A 24,687-nucleotide genomic window follows, 5' to 3' on the forward strand; every position below is an offset into this window, starting at 1 on the left:
CTCTTGGAAAAGATTAGCAGTGGACAACATGCAACGCACTCTCTCACATAAAGTAAGATTATATCTCTCAGCCACACCATTAGAAGACAGATTATAATGGGCTGTCAACTCCCTTTTAATCCCATTTTCATCACAAAAACGCTGAAATTCAGCAGATACATACTCTCCTCCATTATCAGATTTGAGACATTTAGACTTAGTACTCTTTTGCGTAGTGACAAAAGCATGAAACTTCTTAAAAGCATTAAAAGTCTCACTTTTACTTTTCAATAAATGCACTCATCCTTTCCTAATACAATCATCAATGAATGTAACAAAATACAGTGCACCACCAAAAGACTTAACAAGCATAGTACATACATCGCAGTGAAAACCATCGAGAGGATTAGCTTTGCGAGAGACACCAGAGTAATAAGAAGATTTCTTTTGCTTTCTATAAAGAAAATCATTATAAAAATCCAAGTTTTTGCCTTTTACATCAATCCTCTTCAGAGAGGAAAGCAGATCAATACCCTTTTGGCTCATATAGCCAAGTCTCTTATGCCACAATTCCGTGTGTGAGGCAACTTCAACAACAGCAAGAAACTTGCCAAGCAAAGCTTTGCATCGAAGATAGTACAAAGTACCTCTTTTAGACCCTTTTGCAACAAGCATAGAGCCCTTAAGCAACTTCCATGAACCCCCAACAAAGATGGTAGTATAACCATGTGCATCTAACTGGCCAACAGATAGCAAACTTTTCTTAATGCCTGGTACAAACCTGACATCATTCAACACAAGCTCTTGACCATTGTTAAGAGCAAAACGCATGGTACCCATTCCCTCAATGTTACAAGCAAAATTATCACCAAGGTACACCTTGCCATAATTGCCTGCAACATATGTAGCAACACACTCCAAAGATGGAGTCACATGGAAAGAGGCACCAGAATCTACTATCCAAGACTGAGATAGGCCATCATTAGCACTAAGCAATGCATTAATGACATCTTTCTTCGAAATAAGTATGTCTTCTGCATTAGCTACCACCAAATCTGCGGGACATGAAGCCGCAACCAAGATTTCCTCAACGTCTGACAACTCCTCAATGACCATACTAGAGGATACATTTGCATTCTCAGCATCCTTGGAGGAATCACCTGCTGATTTTTCCCCTTTCTTCTCATCTTTCTTCTTCTTATCTAGCGCTTCCTTCTTCCTATCCCGCTCTTTCTTGAAATACCTGCAATCGGGTTTCTTGTGACCCTTTCTGCCACATTGATAGCAAGTGACATTCTTATCCATTGTCTTGCTCTTACTTCTATTTTGAGTCCTATTGTCCGCATCCCGCTTTTGATTTTTACCTTTTGCAGTGCAGGCAGAACTGCCATCTTCCCCACTAGACTTGCGTCTAATCTCTTCATTGAGAATAGACCCTCTCAAACCGTCATACGTGAGGGTGGGACTATTGCTCAAGGAGACAACCAAGGTTTCTGAAGTATCTGGCAATGTCATAAGCAAGAAAATAACTTTCAGCTTATCATCAAATTGTTGAAGCTCATTGTCCTGCAACTGACTCAACACACTTGTAAAAGCACTCAAATGCTCAGAAGCTGACTTCGAGTCAACGAGCTATGCACCTGGTTCACGGGAGTGGTGTTCTCATAATTCGACTTTAACTTTTGCCATATTACATAAGCAGAGTCCAAACGCTTGATGTCCATCAAAATGTCATCATTGATAGCGATTTTGATGTAGGCCATAGCCTTCTTATTTAACCTGGCCCACTCTTCGTCAGACAAACCTGGTGGCTTATTCTGTTCCAATGCATCTTCACAATCCTTTAAGAAAAGGATACCTTGCATGCGTTCTTACCAAAGATCGAAGTCTTGACCATCCCACCGTTTGATTTTCATCGAACTTTTAGTGTCAGATGCGAAAGAGGAAGAAGCCATCTTAATTCAACCACAAAGTGTGTATACAAGAGAGATGCAATAGGCTGAAAATTTCAGCAAATAGTAGCAACCACAAGACTTTGCATACAAAGAACCACAGTTTCTTTAGATGAAACAGTCCAAATCTGAAATTTTAGCTGAAATGTGCAATTTCAAGCACCTGTACTCATCTTTTCACTCGATTTGTCGCGGCAAACATCAATACATGTAACCCCATAACTTTGGTACACCTGCGTATTACTGTTTTGACCTGTAATAACCTGTAAATCACCTGTTTTGACCAAAAACAGCCTGTTTTGGGCTGTTTTGGTGACCATTTCAACCCCGGAAGCAAGGGACTTCACGATGGAAGCGAAATTGATCGCGGGAGAGCAAATTTACCTTACTGTCCAGCAAATTGCGTAGAGCTATTTTGAAACCCTAGGGCTCTAATACCAGTTGAAAGCGCGAAGAAGAGGATACCGGTAGGTGCGCGTCACGATGTAGTGCAGGATTGGGGCAAGAAGCAAGAGGCACAGTGTAGCAGAGAAGAAGCGTTAGCAATCGAAGCAAAGAGAGAGAGAGAGAGAGAGAGAGAGAGAGAGCTCGTACGATTTGGGGAAAACTCAATAAAAATGAGTTTTTGGGTTTCCCCACTTTTATTATAAGTGACTTTAAAAAATGTCTCCAGGTTCAATGTGAACCTAGACAAAGTATAAAAATGTACAATAAGAGGTCATTTAGGGCCTTCAACCCAACCAGAGAGAGGCAGAGAGAGAAAAGAAAGACGACACCGCATGTTGGGTCCCAACCACCCTTAAGAGCCCCCTTGCTCGGTTTCCATAGCAAGTACTTGCTTTCATTACTTGCACAAATTGTTAGACTTACACCACTATGTTGCTTCACTCACGTCTACGGCATACTTGTACGGCTAGTATGTCTCCGGGCTGGCCACCCATAGTCTAGGTTGTACCTAGTCCGAACGCCCCCACTTGTACTAGGCACCCACCATGGGTTATTTTTCCTTGTTAGGCTGTGGGGATTTTTCCATGCATTGCCCTACCTCCCCTTAGGCACCTATATATGGGGCCAGGGGGGTACCCACAGGACACACATCATCTGATCGTTGTATTGAGGGTCTCTTGCTCTGGTAGTCCGTGGGGAGCTGATCGCCCCCTCTTCGACACATAGCGTTTTGTGTTCTCTCTCTCTCTCTCTCTCTCTCTCTCTCTCTCTCTCTCTCTCTCTCTCTCTCTCTCTCTCTCTCTCTCTCTCTCTCTCTCTCTCTCTCTCTCTCTCTCTCTCTCTCTCTCTCTCTCTCTCTCTCTCGCGAACACTCACACAAATGCTCTGAAAACTGAGTGCTCCATGTTGATGATCGGCAAAAACACTAGGGCTGATCAGTGCAAAAATGTTGGCTGATTTGATGCAAAAACGTAGGCTGATCTAGTGCATAAACGCTAGCTGATCTGCTGCAAAAACGCAAGGGCAGATCTGCTTACAAAAACGCAAGGGCTGATCTGCTGATGCTAAAGGTGTTGGCGATGGAAACGCTGATGGATGTCGAGAGAAAACGTTAAGAGTACTGATGGGTATCGAGTACTGATCTTTTGATGCTCCCAACAGGGACAAAGAGGTTGCTTATATAGGTTCTTTCGCGATTTTCCCTACCTACTTTTTATAAATGTCATGTCAAAGTCACTTACTAATAAATGACTTAAGTGACACTTCGTATACCTGTACGCTTAAGTTATTGTACTCTGCAAGTGAAGGTATGCAACTATGACCTACCTGATCATGCACGTCCTTCTAGAGGCTCACAGTGCCAAGCTAGATCCTAAGCTAACTAAGACCGACGCTAAACTGTAGCAGTAGCTTGTCCACGTGGCTCCAGTGCAATGCGCACATGACGTGCAGATTGTTACCGCAGATTGCTTGAGCCTTGAGCACCACCCCTCCGATTTCAGCCCTCCAACTCCTTGTATGAGAAGAGTTCAATTGACAAAGAAATATTCGAACAAAGACGCTGAATGTGTAACAGGGAGGCACCATGTGCCAACTGAAAGAACGGACTTGAATAGACTTTTAGCACTGCAAAACAATTGAACTAAGAGAGAGAGAGAGAGAGAGAGAGAGAGAGAGGCGGAGTTCCATACATAGCATATACCTTCACAAGTTCAGAATACTCCACTCCCTAAAGGCACTAGCCCCAAACAATTGTGCCCCTTTCTACATTTCTGAGGCTCTACTTTGCTTCTCCACATGGTAGAATGCTGGAGAGAGAGAGCACAATACACCTATTTAAAGGCCCTAGGCCCATCCAAAAGCAATTACATGAAAATATAAGCCTTTGCACACTCGCTTCATGCAATTGCTTGCAAATTCAAGCAGCAGATCTCCTTGTGCTAGCGCTGGCAGAATTGAGCCAAGAGAGAGAGCGCTCACTGAATTAATAGGCTACGGGGGGGCGGCAAGAATGGCCGACGGTCTATCCCCAATAATAGCAGTGGCCAAGGGCGCTAGAATAGCATGGAGAGGAGAGTGAAAGTTGGCGGTAGCTTCTAGAGAGAGGAGAGGCAACTATATCTATGATGTAAGGAATAATTGATTCGCATCACGATATTCCGGTCTTCTTAATCATTATTTTGATTTTTGTATTATGGATATTGATCCGCACTCTATGGCATCTCCATTATTGAAAAAACTCCATTCCTGAAAGAATGGTTCACGGAACTACTATAGAGATCATTTGGACCATTTTTCCTAGTTTCGTTTTGATGTTTATTGCTATACCTTCTTTTGCCCTATGAGCTGTTTAAGGCAGATTTGGGGGCGCCCTTCTTTTGGTCTAGCTTTATTTTAATGAAAGGCTGCCCACTTATTAAGTGGGCAGCCGGTCACCCCTTGAAAATGTGAACTTGTTCAAAAACTCAATAAAAACCTTGCGACTCTACGAGAAAGCACTTAAAATTATTCCGCTTTTTAGAAAAAGCTTCTCAAAACCCATCTTTATTCTTGTGCCGGCGCCTTTACGCGTATTCCTTTTTCCAGTTCGGATTTCCTCCCAAACCAATGGAATATTCCCTATCCGATGCTCCCATCACCCATCATATGACACATCACGAACATGTCAAAGGTGCAACGGAAAAGGGTGAATCGGGTGACGAACTTGTCTGAGGGTGAATCGGGTGACGAACTTGTCTGCAACCGCAAGCAAACCTCCTCTCAAGACCGGCCAGCCAATGGATCTTGGAACTATCACGATAGATCTCCTCGCACTCAAGTTCCTAGCGCAAACCGCCCACCATACTGGCACGGGAACAACCTGCAAGCAATGACACATCGTGTAGGGTGTCTACCTGCAAGGAGAGGAAGCACTAGCAAGAGGAAGAGGAATTGATGAGGAAAAACGCCACAGAGAGAGAGAGAGAGAGAGAGAGAGCGGCGCACACAGCAAAACGCTAGCACAAGCGGACACGTTAGAGAGAGAGAGTGTGTGCCCAAACGCTGGATCTTTGCACTGAACAATATGCCAAAAGTACAAGGGCGGGGTTTTCGAACTTTGCATATATAAGGCAATTGGGACATTGCCCTACCTGCCTGGAAAACCAAACGATCCCAATAACTCGCTAAAAATGCTAATAAATATGTAAAGTCACTAGACCTGAGACACATATTTAGTAGCACAACTGCAAAAGACTCGAGACTCTGATCCCAGGAAACCCTACGAATGGGGTTCCCGGCGTCCCGCCTCATGCTAGCCTACCAAGTGGGCAACACCGTGGAGTGCAATGCCGAGAAAGGTAGGTCTACCTCAAATACGGCCGAGCACAGCCCAAAAACAACCCACTCCCTGAACTGCTCCTCGGAGATATTGGAGCCACCACCAGATAGGAATGTGAACTCTCACACCCAGTCGAAGGGAGCTGGCATGAGAGGTTAACGTAGCTTGTGAAAGAGGTTTGGTGAAGATAGCAGCAGGGTATTGTTATGAGCGCGTATAGAGCTAGAAGAGAGCAAGAGGAGGCGCTCACAATGTACAAGAACTTGGACTAGATGATAAGCTTAATATTGATTATAAGACTTAATACTTTATTAAGAGAGCTAGATACAAGACTTGGATTACATGACTTGAGTACAAGACAAAGCTTGATTGCAAGGACAAGACTTGAACATAAGACAAGAACTAGAAGAGGGATTTCCTCATAGCAGCCTCACAACTGGTGTTGGCAAGACTGAGGGGCTTGTGGCCCAAGACCCCTATTTATACTAGTGCTTGAGGAGGTTACTTGAGGAGGTTAGGACTTTCTAGGTTCTTCTTGAGGAGGGTAGAATCTTCTAGAACCTTCTTGATCCTTCTAGTTCTTCTAGAACCTTCTGGATCCTTCTTCAACTTTCTAGAGCTTTCCAGAAACTTCTAGATTCTTCCGAAATCTTCTCGGAGCTTCTAGAAACTTCTTGATCCTTCTAGTTCTTCTAGAACCTTCTAGATTGTTCTTCAACTTTCTAGAGCTTTCCAGAAACTTCTAGATTCTTCCAGAATCTTCTCCATGCTTCTAGAAACTTCTAGAATCTCCTTGATACTTTTAGAACTTCTAGAATCTTCTAGATCCTTCTAGATTCTTCTAAAGCCTTCTAGCGATGTAGGCGATGATGCAGGCAGCGACTGACTCTCAAGCATCCATGACATTACCCCCTCCTCTAACGACGAGTTCCACGAGGAGCAGTGGTGTTCCTTGAGTTGGGCTTCCATGGATGTTGTTGATGGAACTCTTGGACTTTGAGAGATGCACGTTGTAGATTGTGTGCTGGTTCCAGGTTAGTCTTACTCAAGTTTGAGAAGGCAAGACTTAAGAAACAAGCGTCTCATAAGGGGAAAGTGGTAAAACTTTCTACCCGTTATTATGGGCCGTTTAAGATTACTGAGCGAGTGAATGATGTCGCTTTCCGATTCGAGCTACCGCCTAATTGGAAGATCCATAATGCTTTCCATGTCATTTTACTCCGGCCGTATGTGGGACCGCCTCCAAGCCAGCCTAGTGCTGAGGAACCTCCTGAGGTTGAGGAAACAGAAGAAATACTCCAACCGGAGCAGATAGTAAGTCATCAGGAGCGGTCTCTTAAATCCGGAAAGATAACACGGAAGTATTTGGTTAAGTTTAAGAACTATTCGAATCTAGATGCTCAGTGGATGACGCAGGAGGAATTAGCAGCTTATCCCGAGATACTGGAGGTATATGTCCAAGCACTACAGTTGAGGTCAGCTGTTTAGAAGCCAGAGGGATGTTGCTAATTGGACTATTTTCTTATTTTTAATGATTAATCTCTTTTTTAGGATATTTTATTATGTGCACTAAGAACTATTAAAAGATTGTAGCTACAGGAACTGCCATCAGGAACGGACAACTCTGATGTGTCATTTGATGGGTGACGGTAAACATCGCGAAGGAGTTTCTGTAAGTTCGGTGGAAAGGGCCAGGTTACGAGTGCCCATGATGCGTCACATGATGGGTGACGGGTGCATCAGTAAGGGGGCATTCCATAGGCTAAGGAGGAAATCCGAACTGAGTAAGAAAATACGCGTAAGAACGCAAGCACAAGAATAAAGATGGGTTCAATGAAGCTTTTTACGAAAAGCAGGAACAATCGCGGGAAGGCAGACGCTTTCCCGCGAGGAATCTATGTTTGCATTGCATTCGTGCATGTGGTTGCATCCAGGGACGCCTGGGAAGTGTTGTGAAATGCATTGGTTTTAACTTATAAGGTTTTATTGAGTTTTTGGGCAGGTTCAGACCAATTTTAAAATATGCCGGCCGCCCACTTAATAAGTGGGCAGCCACTTAGAAGATAAAGCAACAAAACCAGCCAGCGAATTCTCTCTCCCTATTTCGGGTAGAACAGCGGGGAAAAAAAAAAAAAAAAAGGCCGCGATCTCTACGCAAGCAGCTATTCGTGCCGTGGCCAGGGAGCTATAAAAGCACCACATGCCCTCACTCAAAGGGGGTACCAACGTCAGCAAGAGAAGACTCTGCCGCCGCAAGAGATCGCGAGACTACGAAGCACGGAAGTCGCTTTTTCCCGCGCAAGAGCGACAGGTATCTATTGTGGATTCGCCATACGAATTGCTGTCGCGTGTTTGTGTGGTTTGTTTTGCAGGAATCTCCCGTCTTACGGGAAGGCCCTTCACGGGAAGTACGGCTTCACACCTAAGTCACTTACGGGAAAGTACGGCTTCACGCCTAAGTCCCTTACGGGAAGGAACGGCCTTGTGCCCAAGCCCTTTACGGGAAAGCACGACCTTCGGGTCTAAGATTACAGAACGCAGGGGTTTCCTCGGGTTCTGGTGCTTGTATACGAATTCTCTCTGAATAAAAGAATACTCTTAACGGGGGGGGGGGGGGGACCAGCCCATCTTCTGGTCCCCAATACTGTGTCGATCTTCTCCCTTCTCTCACATTTGCAAAGTATTTTAATTTTCAGATCTTCAAGTGTTCATGTACGCTCCCGTTTTGTGACACTCCGAGCCCTCCAATTGATGTCAGGATTATGTAATTCAAGCCACGGTAGCCCAATAACAATTGGACTGCTTGGGTTTTGTATAATATTGAACGCCATACTTGAAACATGCTCCTGCAATGTTACTTCTATGGGGCGAGTTTCATACCTGACATCCCCTGAAGCGAGGGGACGACCATCAATGACTTCTACAGTTCCTAGATTAGACTTCTCCACAAGTGGTATGCCTTGTTCTTTTGCAAATTCTTTGTCCATGAAGCACGCTGTTGCGCCTGAATCTAGTAATACTTCACAATCCATGTGCCTACCCGGCATATGGATCTTGATTGGTAGCATAAAACTTGAAGTGGAATCAACGGGAAGAAAAAGACCTTTTTTTGTTTGTCTTTTGTCCAAGCGGTCGGTCTCTATTGGGGTTGGACGTCCATGTTTTCCGAACACGTTGAGGCCATTACACCATGAACCTTCATCTTTCTCTTCCTTGAACACTGTTGAACTATGTGCCCCTGCTCTCCACAATAAATACATAAGCCATTAATGCGTCGCCTTTGCTTCTCTTGGGCTGAGAGAGGTTGAAACCATGTTGAATCAATTTGCATGGGCTCAATGCTTGATTCATGGCCCTATTGAGGTGTGTAGCCATTATGTGTCAATTCTGTTTGGGATCGCAATGGTGCCCCAACACGCCTCTCTTGTCTCCTCTCAAATAGTCGATTATCACATTCTATTGCTTGAGAGATGAACTCGCTTAGTGTGTGAACCTTTGGCATAGTCAATAAAAGATCTTTTACGTCATCCTTTAATCCCCACCGAAATTGGTGTCACGTGACACATCCCAACCCTATGCGTCCATGGGCAAGCTACACCATAACAAGGTTCCCGTCAATGAAGTCAGTTTAGATTAGAAGGGATCTGGCACTTTGTGAGTCTATTCGTAGACCGTGCATGCCCAGTCACTTAGCATAGATGCATATCCTCCGATTGCACACAGCATGATCATCAGTATTCCCTTCAAAATCCATCAGATTCAATCAAGGGAATTTTCCAGTGCATTTAGCCTATTTTCCCTATTTTTGGTATTTTCACTTATTATTTTTAAGTGACTTTCCAACAAAAGTAGGTAGGGCAATTTTGCTAAGTTAATATATAAGCAAACCCAAGTTAGCACTTTCTGGCACAAGAGGCAGCAGGAGCTTCCCGCTCAACCGGCAACTTCTCGACAGTACCCCCTCAGCACCTTGGCGTTTTTGGATTTCCAGCCTTGCCATACCATCAGCACCTCCTAGCGTTTTTGGACATACGCATCAGCCAGCGTTTCCTCTTGCAGTTACCGCCGGCAACATTAGATCCCCAGCGTGATCGCCCCCATCATCAGGCAGGCCTAGCGTTTTCCCAAATTAGCCTCATCAGCGTTTTTGGATTGCAAGTTCAGATCAGCCTAGCGTTTTTGGCTAGCAGCAGGATGCATCAGCATTTTTGAGTTTCAGCCCAAACCTGCAACAGATACATAGCATTTTCAGCATTAGACACAGTAGTAGAGCAACCCCTTGAAGCATTGCAGAGATTCACCGATTTTCAGCCATAAAAACGCAGCCAAAACAGTCAATTTCAGCCAACCAAATAGCCCAAAGATTAGCAGCGATTAGAAGATCCCAGATTTCAGCCCTAAAGTCGTCGTCGTCGTCATCGGCATAGTCCAAGTTGCATCAGTCCATTGCATACGCATGGTACCACTTTGTGCAATCAAAAGTAGACCACTCTCGCCGACGAGAGTGGGGCCTTCAGAGGAGGGTTTTACAAACTCTCGGGTGTCGTATCTCTCTTCTCTCCTTGTCTCAGTCTCATACACTTGCACGCACAATATCCACTCACTTTGTTCGTGATCATAGCACTCTCCATAAAGACGGAAGGCTCTCTCCTTCCCTAAGAACTAAAAGGAACCTTGAGCAAATATAGATCACTAATCTTGAGAAAATACAACATTCGTTTCGCTGCACCTTACAATTGGCTAATGAAATATTCCTCATGCCAAGTCAAATCACAAGTGAGCTGTTGAAATTCGGATGCATAGACGGATGCAGGTCTTGATCCTTGGCGAAGATTTCTAAGTTTGGTTTCAGCAACCCTTGCTCTATCAGTATCCCCAAAGGTTGCAAACAACTCCCGCACAAAAGCTTCAAAGTCATGAAGAGGAGATTCTTTTTCAAGTAAGGGAGCAAACCAAGAGAGAGCCGTACCTGAGAGGAGGGTCCCAATAAGGCCTACTTGAGAGGCATCATTCGGATAACGCTCTCGTTGCATTCGAATGAAGAGACGCACTTGTTGGAGAAAACCTCTAAACTTTGATCTAGTCCCATCAAATTTTTCATGCATGCTGACCTTTGGCTCCTTCTTATGTTGTTGAGAATAGCTAGATCTTGCAGCTTGTGCTTGATGTGTGCTTGTCTCTTGAAGCTCTTGAATTTGACGTTGAAGATTTTGCAACGCCGGTCCCAAGATTAGGGGTTGCCCTGCTTGAAGTTGAGCGTTACTCTCGTGAAGTTCTTGTAACTAAGCTTGGATGCTTTGCAATGCGTTGATGACACCTTCCATCGTCCGCTCCATGATGGCTTGAGAAGATTAAGAGATGGTAGTCTTGCCAAACTGTTATGAGCGAGTATAGAGCTAGAAGAGAGCAAGAGGAGGCGCTCACAATGTACAAGAACTTGGACTTGATGATAAGCTTAATATTAATTATAAGACTTAATACTTTATTAAGAGAGCTAGATACAAGACTTGGATTACATGACTTGAGTACAAGACAAAGCTTGATTGCAAGGACAAGACTTGAACATAAGACAAGAACTAGAAGAGGGATTTCCTCATAGCAACCTCACAATTGGTGTTGGCAAGACTGAGGGGCTTGTGGCCCAAGACCCCTATTTATACTAGTGCTTGAGGAGGTTACTTGAGGAGGTTAGGACTTTCTAGGTTCTTCTTGAGGAGGTTAGAATCTTCTAGAACCTTCTTGATCCTTCTAGTTCTTCTAGAACCTTCCGGATCCTTCTTGAACTTTCTAGAGCTTTCCAAAAACTTCTAGATTCTTCCGAAATCTTCTCCAAGCTTCTAGAAACTTCTTGATCCTTCTAGTTCTTCTAGAACCTTCTAGATCCTTCTTCAACTTTCTAGAGCTTTCCAGAAACTTCTAGATTCTTCCGAAACTTCTCCATGCTTCTAGAAACTTCTAGAATCTCCTTGATACTTTTAGAACTTCTAACATCTTCTAGATCCTTCTAGATTCTTTTAGAGCCTTCTAGCGATGATGTAGGCGATGACATAGGCGATGATGCAGGCAACGACTGACTCTCAAGCATCCATGACAGTTATCTGAACTCTAGTCGGATAGAGCCATCCTTGGTCTTCTCACGAACAATTTGATATTGTATCACTATATACTTGGTCGGGGTATGGAATATCGGATTCCTCACAATGGCTATACAACTCTAGTTGTCAGAGTACATGACGGTCATCTGCTGGGAAATCCCATCTCCGAAAGTAGCCGACGTAACCACACTGACTCACATGTAGCACTGCAAACAACCCTGCACTATGCCTTTGTGGAACCCCAAAGGGCCCCCCTTCCCACAAGCACGTTGCAACGCAATTTCTTTTGTTTTGAGCTTTCACTAGGGTAGCCTCCCACGGTCCTCGCCACTACGGGGCCTAGAGCTTGTGCATTTTTTTCCGTAAAGTGTTCTCACAGCTTGACTGCTCGCAGCTGAAAAAGAAGAACTTCACATGTGCGATACCTTCAAGGCTATGAGAAGGCATTCAAATGCAATGTACGTCTATATCCAATATCCTAAGATTATTAGGCCAAGAAGCCTCCACCCATGTATATGCACACAATCCTTCACATTTGCACGACTACTTGCATACACATTTGCACAGACACAAAGCACAACCATTTGACTTCACAAAAGCAACATTTCTAGAAGGATCAGACACTGCTCAACATTGGGTAAGACCATCCTCGCACACATTTGTACAAAAATCTATTTTGTATGCCATGCCGACATCAACATCCACTTAGATTTTGATGACACGTTTGAAGGAGAGGAGCATCAACAACGACACTTTGCAGCTAGCACCGGCAACCAAGCTTAACACCAACTTTGAAGATTTACAGTAGGACTTCACCTTTGACAAAAGCCCCATTTGTATTTTGATTTGACCTACCGGGAGGTACACTTTGATCCTACACCTAGTTGCCAATTCTCTGAGAGGAGACCTTTGTACTTTTGGGTGGTGCTATATCACACACGGGGAGGCTTGTTGGGGTGTGACACATCCGCACCACCACAAATGAGAACACTCTCTACATTGGAAGGCTACTCACTTGACATCATCGATAAGGTCATCAGATGCCCTATCCTAATGCTACACACTTTGTATCCACTTTGCATCCTATGCACAAGCCATCATTTTGTACTCATTTGCATCTTAATCTACTTATGATTTGCTACTTGTATTAGTGTCAATCTCCCTCTAATCACTTGTGTAATTAACTCTCTAATCGTATCATGAACAACTCACTCACGTTTCCACCATAATCACCATTCCCAACACCCTGGGCCCCATCGGATGGGTTCCGATAAGTTGGTGGGAACTTTTCTTTAAAAATAGGCCACTCGGCAAGACTTCGTAAGTTGGTGAAACTTCTTCTGCTGCTGCTTCTTCTTCTGCTACTTCTAGGATTTAGGTTAGTAAATTTCAAGTTATGCTTGTTTCTTATGTAATTTAACCTTTTATTTGAAAAAGATTTTTAAATTGTGCAAAGCAAAGTGCTTTCTCAGTTTTCATGCGAAGCAAGGCTTCTCTTATGTGCCAAAGTTTTATCGATTGACTTCAAATCAACAATACCTCTGTCACAGGGACGAGCACCACGTGCCGACGGAAAAGAACAAACTGAACAACTTTAAGCACTTCAAATAACAACTGAACTGAAAGAGATGCACAACACACGAGACAGGGTGTGGCGGAGTTCCACCCCAAGAGAGCACTGGCCCCAAACGTTGGCGCCCCTTTCGGTATTTATTTATATTCCTTCAACTGAGTACAACTTCCATGGCTCTGCTCTGCATCCCTCGCCAATAGACTGCCACAGTGAGAGCCCATGGGTAATATTTAAAGGCCCTTGGCCTCTAAAAGCAGTTTTCATGAAAAGCATTCAAGTTCCAAAAGTATCTGGCCTCCCAAAAGCGACCAGCACAAAACAACGGAAATCCGTACAACTTGCCACGTCATCAGCCAACATCGTAAATCGCAAAATTCGGTACGGGCTGCCACATAACACTGTCGGTGCAAATCGCGAACGTTTGTACAGCTACCACGTCATCATCTTTTACGCAAGAAATTTGTGTGTTTTGGTCCTGCTTTATTTTACGTCACTTGGGCCCCATCGAACGAGGTCCCATAAGTTGGTGGAAACTCTAATAGGCCTCTCAACAAGACTTTGCAAGTTGGTAAAACTTCTTGTGCCGCTTCTACTTCTTCTGCTTTGTCTTCTTAGGGTTTAGGCCCCTCTCGGGATCTGCAGGTTGGCTCCATTCTTCAAAGGCTTGACACGTCAACAATTTGTGACACTCCGTACACTGTTGTCACATCATCAATTGTCAACGTCAATCGCGAAGAGTCCGTACAACTGCCACGTCATCATCAGCTCCACGTGATTTGTGTTTGCGTATGCGTGTCTTGTTTATTATTTAGGCCCCTCGGCCAGAGATCTGTAAGTTGGTTGGGATCCTAACCCTTTTATTATTTGTGTCACTTTGGCAAACTTCATAAGTTGGATTTCTTCTATTTCTGTTACTTCTGCTTCTGTTTGGGCCCCTCGGCCGGAATCTGCAGGTTGGCTAGGGTTAGGCTCAGGGAGTCCTAACCCTCAGTGGCACCAACTGTAAAAAGGGACATCCTGCTTTGACGTCTCTCTCTCTCTCTCTCTCTCTCTCTCTCTCTCTCTCTCTCTCTCTCTCTCTCTCTCTCTCTCTCTCTCTCTCTCTCTCTCTAGCATCGTAACCCTAGCATCGTCTCCCTCAGCCCCCCTTGGGCGAAGGGCTGCCCTGGGGGAGGCGTTAAGCTTGAGCCTAGCCCCCCTCAACAGCCCCAGCTCTGCGGCGAAGCCTGCCCCAGCCTCGCACAGTTAAGTGGTTCCAGCCCCTGCAACAGCGGCCTCAGCCCCTGCGATGGCCTCAGCATTGGCCTCGGCCCCTGGCTCGCGGCGCCCGCCAGTAGATCTCCTGCCCTACGAAGTAGGGCAGCCTGCGACGCCCGCCAGTAGATCTCCTGCCCTACGAAGTACAGCAGCCTGCGACGCTTGCCAGGAGACCTCCTGTCCTGCAGGTTACGACACAGTAAAAGAACAAGAGCTTTTTCAAAGGTTTGTTGAAGCTTTTAGCATTCATAAAAGCTTTAAGGCGTTTTCGGCACTTGCTTTCGGCCTCAGCCCTGCGAAGTACAACAGGTTGTGGTGCCGGCACTTCAAAGGGTGAAGCCTCGAGCTTTCTCAAAGGCTTTTCCCTCCGGAATTTGCGAGTCAGTGGTCGGTTCCCTTCGATCTCCTCAAGCACAGGGATGGCTACTCCAAAGACCCCCGCCAAAGCAAGACCGAGCTTTGCAACAGTACTGGCAGCCCCTAGCAAACTTGATCGCATCACGCAGTTGCAAGCAACTCTTGATCGAGTCTTGGAGGAAAACTTTGAACTCAAATCTCGCCTGAGCAAATTAGAAGAACAATTCAACTCTATGGCTGACCTCACCACCGACAAGGTAAAGGAGGTAGAGGCAAAGGTTAACCAAGTTCACTCAACAACCATCGCCCAAGTAAGGACGTGTGTAACAAAGGAAATCTCCGAACAAAAATCTCAAGAAGATAATGCCCTCAAGGTACGCATCGGTGGGCTCCCCTTGCAGTGGTGCACTGTTGAGGACACCCTTGAAGAGGCAATCATCAAACTCAACAATATTATTGAGCCCGTCAACATCAAGTCAGAGAATGTCGCTTGGATCAATGACACACATCGTCATGTACGTCCCGAGCATTGTGTCCTTACCTTCAAGAACAAAAGAGGAGCGGGTAAAGTTTCTACGTCAATCCTGCCTTCTCAAAGAAACCAAGCTTTGGATTGTAGAAGAACTGACCATGAATCAACTCAAGAGTAAAGCGAGCGAGCTTAAGAAGGTGCATGAAGCGCGTAATCAAGGCAAATGGGCAGTCTATCGAGGAGGCAAAGCGATCATCCAAGAATTCCGAAATCCCAAACTAGCTCTCTCCACAGTCGACCCTTAGGTTTTTGTTTGTTTTCTCCTTTTTTCCTACCCTACTCTCTTGATGGACCCTCAGTCCTTAACTGATATGTATCAGCCCACACTAAGAATGAATCGTTGTAATGTCTGTGTTTTTGGTCCCATAGGTCATATATGACCTCCGTGGACGTTAATCCAATCTCTCTCTCTCTCTCTCTCTCTCTCTCTCTCTCTCTCTCTCTCTCTCTCTCTCCACTCTTTGCTTCAATTCAGTTATTCAACTTGTTCACAATGATAAAGCGTTCCCTAGTTTTGTAGATTGTGGTTTCTCTATGTATATCGTCAGACCCCTAAGCGAAAGTGACTACAGTGGTATCAGATATTCAGCTACTTTCTTCCCTTTGTAAATCGAAGCATGATCCTCACACTACCCCTACTATTCCTCAACAAAATTTCTCCTACCCTTTCTCATAATCCCATTGCTACCTCTTCACGTCATAGTTCTAGAGATGTTTCTCAGTTCTTGAAAGGTATCTTCAAGCGTATGGCTTTAGCAGAATGTCCCCCTATTACTTCTCAAGTGCCACGACCATTGTCTTCTATGTTGGAATTAGGGTTGCAGAGAAACACACAGGTTGGAGAAGACGAAGGAAGCTCAAGGCACACAATAGAGAGTGTATTACTTAGTGTGCAATGGAAAGATAGATAGCCCTAGAGTGATGGGCGTATATACAATGCACGAGGGAAAAAACCTCCTAAAGAGGGAAAAAATGCCCCGGCGGTCCTAGTGTGTTCACACACATCACTACCACATGTATATGGTAACAAATCCCCCCTGGAGTGATGCGGTGAACGAGAGCTGGCGCATGAGTAAAGGGAAGTGCCATGCCCTGAGGAAAGGATCAGTCCACAAAAGGGAGTAAGCCCAAAGCTTTGCGGAAAGCTTCAAGCTTCTCACGAGACAATGCCTTTGTGAAAAGATCTGCAAGGTTGTCCTGTGTTGGGACATAAGCCAAGCTGATCTCTCCTATTGAGAGCCTCTCCCTGACATAGTGGTAATGCACCTCAATGTGCTTTGTGCGAGCATGAAAAACTGGGTTCCTCGCAACTGCCAATGCGCTCTGACTGTTAGTGTAGATAGTGTTGGCAGTGTCCTGTCCAACACCCAAATCAGCCATAAGGCGTCTGAGCCATACACACTCAACCGTAGCTGTGAAGACTGCCCTGTACTCAGCCTCACAACTCGAAGTGGCCACAGTAGGTTGCTTCTTGCTCAACCATGATATACATGAACTGCCAAGCATGAAACAAAAACAACTTGTGGACACTCTCGTGTCAAAACAACCAGCCCAATCTGAGTCCGAAAAAGTATGTAAGTCTGGCGGCAATGATCCCCCCTTGGGATAAAACAAGCCAAGATGTAAAGTGCCACTAAGGTAGCGGAAAATCCTCTTGACAGCCTGCCAATGCTTAGACCCTGGGCTATGCATAAATCTGTTGATCTGTGAGACTGCAAACTGAATATCCGTCCTCGTGTTGCATACATAAATAAGGCAGCCAACAGCAGTTTGGTAAAGAGTGACATCAGCAGGATCACCAGCATCATGTAGACTCAACTTCAAGCCTGTTTCCATGGGAGTGGCAATAGGTTTGCAATCCTCAAGTCCAAACTTACATAGCAATGTCTCTATGTAACTTTTCTGACACAAGGCAATACCACCATCACACTGCTTAAACTGTATACCCAAGTAATGATGCAACAGCCCCAAATCTTTCATCTTGAAAGTAGCATTCAAATCAGCCTTAAATTCAGCAATATGTCTCTCATTTGGTCCAGTGATTAGCAAATCATCAACATAAAGAACCACGATGAGAAATACATCACCCTCACGCTTTACATACAATGTGCTTTCTGTTGGACTGTTACGAAAGCCTTGTTTGACCAAATGAGTGTCAGCTTTCTCATACCAAGCACGAGGAGATTGCTTCAACCCATACAAAGCCTTGTTACATTTGCACACTTTGTCCTCTTGTCCTTTTCTGACAAAACCGCGAGGCTGCGTTACATAAACTTCCTCAAATATGTCACCATTCAAGAAAGCAGTAACAATCTCTGATTGATGTACATCCCAACCAAAATGAGCTGCCAATGCACATAGAAAACGCACAGTAGTCATACGACAAGTGGGAGCAAAAGTCTCTTCATAATCTATGCCTTTTTGCTGTGCATAACCCTTTGCAACAAGTCGAGCCTTATGGCGATCGATCTCACCATCGGGCTTGCGTTTCAACTTGTAAACCCACTTTGTACCAATGGCCTTTTTGCCAGGAGGCAAATCACATAAAGTCCATGTGTCATTTTCTATAAGTGCATCATATTTTGATTGCGTGGCAGCCATCCAATTTTTTGAATTCTGTGCTTCATCAAAAGACAGAGGCTCCTCAACATCATGTAAGCTAGACATAGCCAAAGCATAACAATCTGATGCATAAGATGCATGGCGAGAGCCTGAACAAGTACGACTAGACAAAGGTGCATCCAATTTACTTTCACGCAAAGTGTGCACCAGCCATTTTGGCATACCTCTAGCCTGCTCATTTTCAGCCCTTTCCTCATCAAGTACATCATGTACATCTGCATCAGTAATAGGCTGATCTAAAACATTTTCAGAAACCCCCATAGGCTGTACATTTGCCTCATTGGAACTTACATTCGTATTTCCACCACTGAAAAGAGGCATCAAAGTGTCATAAATGTCCTGTGAGCTTACATTACTGTCTCTAGTACATGACAGCAAGGGCTGAACAGAATCTTCCACAAACACTACATCCCGTGAAACCAGAATACGTTTTGTTTGCGGATGATACAACCTGTAACCTTTGCTTTCAGCACTATAACCAACAAAAATACATTTGACAGCCTTATCATCCAATTTTCTGCGCTGCACTTGTGGCACCAAAGCATATGCCAAACAGCCAAAAACACGCATGTGCTCAATAGAAGGCTTTCTATCATGCCATGCTTCATATGGAGTAATAGACTGCAAAGCTTTCGTAGGACACCTGTTAAGTACATAAGTGGCACACATGATGGCCTCAAGCCAAAAAGAATGCGGTAAAGCTTGACTTTTGACCATACATCGTGCCATTTCCGTCAGTGACCTGGTTTTCCTCTCAGCAACACCATTTTGCTGAGGTGTATAAGGCACTGTACATTGGTGTTTTATCCCACGACTAGCCAGAAATGCATTAAACTCATGAGACATATACTCCCCTCCTCAATCGGAACGGAGGGTGCCCATAGTACATTTCGAGACATTTTCAGCCATAGCCAGAAATTGTTTGAAGCATATAAAAACTTCAAACTTCGCTTTAAGCGGAAATACCAATGCATGCCTGGAGTAATCATCAATGAAAGTCACGAAGTACAGGTAATTGCCCAAGGACGGAGTTTGCATGGGTCCACAAACATCACTATGCACAAGCTGCAACCTGCATGTGGCCAGAACTGAACCATCCTTTGGAAATTTAGAACGCTGCATCTCACCCAAAATACAGCCTTCACAAACATGTTTGACAGGTGCTTCAAGATGTGGCAAAGAAGCAACCATATCACATTTCTGCAAACGCAGCAAACTGGCAAAATTCAGATGACCAAAACGTGCATGCCAAAGTTTTGCATCTGAAATAGCCCTTGAATCTGCAGCAGCATTTGCAAAATTTTGTCCATACTAGTCATACAAAGTGAGCTTATACAGCCCACGGCACAAAAGCTCAGATGCAACAATTTCATCACCAAAACTGAGATCATGAACTGTACATCTGTCATCCACAAATTTGACTACAAGTCCAAGTCTAGCAAGTGCGGATACAGACAAGAGATTCTTCTTGATCCCAGGTACATAAAGTGCATCAACAAGTGTGAAGGAACTGCCATTAGCAGCAGTGAGCACAATCTTTCCAACTCCCTGAACCGGATAAGAGGCGTTGTTGGCACAAGTGACTGAATTCCCATGAGGGACAGACTCGAGAGAGGTAAACAATTCACGATGTGAGGTAATGTGCTTTGTAGCACCACTGTCGAAATACCACACATGTGAATCTGCAGCAACTGACAAGCATGCATCATGGACAGCAGGATTGTAAGTGCACTCTGCGCTAAAAGCCCATTCTGCATCAACATCAGCATCACAATCTCCTTTCACAGAAGACTCAACAATGGCTGCATTTGTAGTGAAACCAGCATTTGCAGTGGAACCACCCTCTTTCTTCTTAGCCTCTTTGGCCTTCAACTTAGGACACGACTTGATCAAGTGATCATTGGCTTTACAATAATGGCAACGCATCTTCTTTTTACCCTTATCACCAGAATTTCCAGACGAATTGCTGCCAGCAGAAGCATTAGGAACATAATTTTTGCCACTCGCAGCAGAACCATAAGAAGTGGCTGCATTGCTGTTACCACCCTTTCTTTGAGAAGCAATAAAAGCCTGTTCAACTGCACGCTGTCTAGTCCTGTTTTTTCTGGACAGTGACTCTTGCAATAGCAATGTGCATAATGCATCAAACTTGACAACTTCTGGATTTCCTTGGGTCATTAGTCTCCAAGTACTAGCAAAAGTCTAGTAGGAATCTGGTAAGGCATCAAGAATAGTCTGCACAAGGGAACTATCTGAAATGACTTCACCTGCAGAAATAAGCTGCTCATTGATATCCTTGACACTAGCAAGGAAAGTCTCCATATCATCCTCCTCATGCATAATCTTCGACTCCAGCTCTTTACGCAGCAAAGCAATTTTAGTCTCATTGCGGCTTGCATAAAGACCTGCTAGAATATCCCAAGCCTGTTTTGCAGATTTTGCTGAACGGATGTGAGGAACAATGGTGCGCTTCACAGACAACGCAATCAATGCATGAGCCTGCGCATCCTTAACATCCCAACGAGCTTGTTTTGCCGTAGGCAAAACAACTCTAACAGCTGCAATCCTTGCAGCAAGACCTGCAACATCCTCAACATCGCCTACATCCTCAGAACCAGGATGTACATCAATGCCCTGCACAATGTTCCAGACACCTTTTGACACAAGAACATGTTGCATCATATAAGCCCACATAGGGTAGTTGTCCCCATCCAACCTGTCCTCAGCAGCAAACATCTTGAACACATCTGTATTGTTGTTGTCGGCCATGGTAAATGCTGCACCTGATGTGAAAACTGCCCAGAAATAGGAGAAATGAAGCGGGAACAACCTGTGCTATATAGCACAAACCGTAGAAGACTAAGGCACCTGTTATGCAGAAAAACGGCACTGACAGAAATTCTGCACAAAATGACGAAATAGCCTGTGCAGTACTGCCTGTAGTGGAAACGGAGGCCGAAATGAGCCCAAATCAAAATTCTGAGCGAACGCTCGCCAAAGCTCACTGCAATCGGAGAAAGTGAGCAGGCGTGTGCTGGAGCAGCTGGCGACTAACCCCGGGAGGACGTGACCTGCTTTGATACCAATTGTTGGAATTAGGGTTGCAGAGAAACACACACAGCTTGGAGAAGACGAAGGAAGCTCAAGGCACACAATAGAGAGTGTATTACTTAGTGTGCAATGGAAAGATAGATAGCCCTAGAGTGATGGGCGTATATACAATGCACGGGGGAAAAAACCTCCTAAAGAGGGAAAAAATGCCCCGGCGGTCCTAGTGTGTTCACACACATCACTACCACATGTATATGGTAACATTCTGAACCCCCACCTCTGGTTCCTATCAGAATAGGTAGTGGAAGATGCAATGATTACATGAACTGGCCTCCAATCCAATGGACACCTCGACTCCAATCTGGCTGAACTCTGAAAAGATCTTCCGGCTCTAGAGAGCACCCGCAATGCCACATACATATACAAGGCAACTGTGGAGAAGAGAGATCATTGAGGACCCTCTAAGAAAGAGTTAAAAATCTTCACATACAACATGCAAGAAGTCCAAAGAATGCGGACAACCGAGGCTACTGAGAAATCAAATGTTGGGTGACAAAGAACCAAAGAACTGCAACAACCACCATGTGTCGAGTAGATTGTAGACTAAATCTGAAGAAATTCATTTGGAATTGAGAGTGTAAATTGCTAATGAGCTTCCTCTATATGGAACACTTCCCGAGAGAATATTACCCTCTTAGAGTGAATCAGAAAAATACATCTGGTCTGAATGTTCTCTTTTCAGAGGGAGATGTGGAGCTAGCTTGAGAGTCAGTTTCTGAGACTACTTCCTTCCAGATCTTGTGGTTCCCTGCGCAAATGACAAGATTGACAATCTACTTGGTGGCTTTCGATAGAACCTTGTTCTTCACTTACAGAACTTGGGTCTAGGGTCTCTTGATCTTATCGTATTAGCTACAGTCTCAGTATTGAAGTGTTCCTTGTTGTTGTGGATAACTGCCACAACTCTTCAATAGTCTCTACTTGTGCAACTAGATGACCCAAGGTAGGTGACTTCGTAAAAAGAATATACTTGAGGAACCTATAAAAGAGCAACTGTCACACCACAAATCCAAAAGACAGAGCAACCACCAAAGTGACTCGAGAAAACATCCACCATGATACTAGCTGCACTGTGGGCAGCTTGCAAAAATTCTTGGCGTTCTGAATCTAACTCTCACAAATTTGAACCTTTTTGCTCTTCTAAATCTCTCAAAAGAAAACGAGTAAACAAAAAGACTAGGTTTCATCACTTTAGGAATGGCCGAAGCTGATACAAGTGGGACAGACTTGCCCATTGACTTTACATCAAGGACGATTTCTTTGCCCTTCTAATTTTTCAATGTTGCCTTTCTTGCCCAATAATCAACCACGACACTGTTCTTCCTAAAAGTACATCACACCCCTCAAGAGGCATGATATCGAAGTCCTCATGCCCTAAATACCCCTGACAATGCAACCAAAGTTTGCTAACGATAGGTATAATGGCAAGAAAGGCCAAATTACTAAAATTCCCATTATGCCGAGTAAAATCGTTTCCATGTGGTCTACTTGTATGGCCATTAAATCACTACATTGCAAAGAATCTAGCTTTTGCCTATGTAACCATCAAAAAATATCCTAATCACATTGTATCACAACCCACTTCCTTCGATTTCCATCATTAAAGTATCAAAAATGTAATAATACAGCATTCCGATAGTCTAATATTCAAAATCTAAAGCTTGCATGTGTTTCACCAATTCAAATCAAACAAGGGCCTATTTTCTCCTTGGCAAATTGAAAATGTACAAAGAAATTTAAAAGGATAGTTCTACCACTTATTAAGGGGTAAACTAAAGCAAAAAATTGTCTTGCCAACTTAAATACAAAAAATCAAGGGTGCCAAGTATTCCAACAACTACAACAAACTTAAAAGGAAAAAGATGTTGATAAGAGACCAATGCAGACCCGTTTTGATGCCACTGCCGCACAAGCCAGATCAAGTTGTCGCTTGAGCATCATCTCATACTCTTGGGGGTTGCCATGGCCAACATTGGGCATGACATTTTGTAATCCAGTAAATAAAGGATTCAATGCGCCAGAAACCTGCTGTTCCCGAAACCCCTCTACGTTATGGGCATCATCACCAAGTGATTCCAACGTATGATGCTGGTTGCCAAAAGGTTCCATTGAAGTTGAGTCGTCCTTCATGTAAGGAGCTTCAGTTAGTCTTGAATCAAAGACAGTATCCAAAGGTCTACTATGGGCCCCAGATGTGTGACTAAGATCTTGTTGATGACCAACACTAACATCAATGTGCGTTGAGTTAGAAAGGTTGGGGTTACAACCCTCAACATTCCTAGGGCTGTGGCTGTTTTTAGTGTTACATCTTACAATCCTGTCAGCTCCAAGAATACAACCTTGTTTGACATCATGGGCAACCCCCTCATCAGCACCCTGACTTGAATTCCCGCTGCAATCCACCTTGTGCGGAGGTGCATTGCTAGGACTCATGTTGAGATCCAAACTATGTTCTCCATCTGCAAGATCCTCTTTTTTACAAGATTCATGGATTTTCCCCTCTGCTTTGGAAGCCTCATTCAAGACATAGTTCTTGAGAAACTCTTGAAAGGCCCACATAGATTCATTCCGGCGCATCGCTCTCTCCGGTGTGTCAGAGCCCTCTGCCTTGGTAATGTCATGGAGCTTGAAGTAGTCTTGAAAGCCCCAATAAGAGTCTACTCTAGTGATCCGTTTGTAGACCTCGTCAGCAGGGCCACCAACGTCCTGAGCAGAGGCTATTTCCAAACTAAAATTCGAACTATGGGTGGGGTCTCCAGAGGCGTGGTTGCTGCTGATGGTTGTGGTGTTGCTGCTGTTAGTATCAAGCTTCCAAAGGGTACCCACAATGTCATCCACGGAAAAGTTGCGCTCCATTACTGCCCTGCAGCAGAGTCGCAGATATTCTCACTTCTTGCTGTGATCGGACTCCCACAAAAGCGTCGTGCTCGTTCCTGGTGACTTGCTTGTCGAGCTGCGTGCAGATCGAAAACGGTATTACTTGTGAACTGCTGACAGAAATCTCATACACAGCCTCACACCAATGATCTACAAGCACATAGGAAGTAAAAGCGAGTCGGGGCCCAAAAAAGCGAAGGTTAGAAGTTTCGGCAAGTGCAGATTTCTAATCACAAACAAGGCTTCTTCATTCAATTGGGGGGGGAGAGAGAGAGAGGAGGTGGACATCTCATAGCAATAGAAAGGTCACATGCTTGCTATTTTAATGTCCTTTGTACACGAGCTCTAAAAAGCTACGTATAGGCACTACTTTTCTCTCAAAAGGTCGTGCCAACAATTCTAAAAAGTTCACTTTACGTGTCAAACAACCCATGCGAGAGTGCGAGGATTTTGCTTTCAGCATGGAAAATTTAACCCTTTTCGTGTCTCCTTATTACTCGAGAATGTGTGTGAATTGTTGAAAGCTAAAAATGTTTATATAGAGTGTCCAAAGCTCTTTAAAACCA

The 24,687-nt window shown here is 44.4% G+C and overlaps 1 protein-coding gene across 2 annotated transcripts in view; it reads right to left on the minus strand.

The window, feature by feature from the left end:
- LOC147446888 (bZIP transcription factor RISBZ1-like) overlaps positions 1–24,381 on the minus strand; it is a 56,481-nt gene extending 32,100 nt beyond the window's left edge. The window contains exon 1 of one of the 2 annotated variants that reach the window (XM_086522833.1): positions 23,122–24,381. In XM_086522833.1, the coding sequence (XP_086378959.1) occupies positions 23,122–24,100 (979 nt within the window). In that variant the 5' untranslated portion in view covers positions 24,101–24,381. The remainder of the gene's footprint in view (positions 1–23,121) is intronic. The other variant, XM_086522834.1, reaches the window with a different exon arrangement.
- Between the last annotated feature and the right edge of the window lie 306 nt (positions 24,382–24,687).

This window comes from Adiantum capillus-veneris, chromosome 11 (genome assembly GCF_014529385.1).
Source record: "Adiantum capillus-veneris isolate H3 chromosome 11, ASM1452938v2, whole genome shotgun sequence".
In the NCBI taxonomy this organism is placed as follows: Eukaryota; Viridiplantae; Streptophyta; class Polypodiopsida; order Polypodiales; family Pteridaceae; genus Adiantum; species Adiantum capillus-veneris.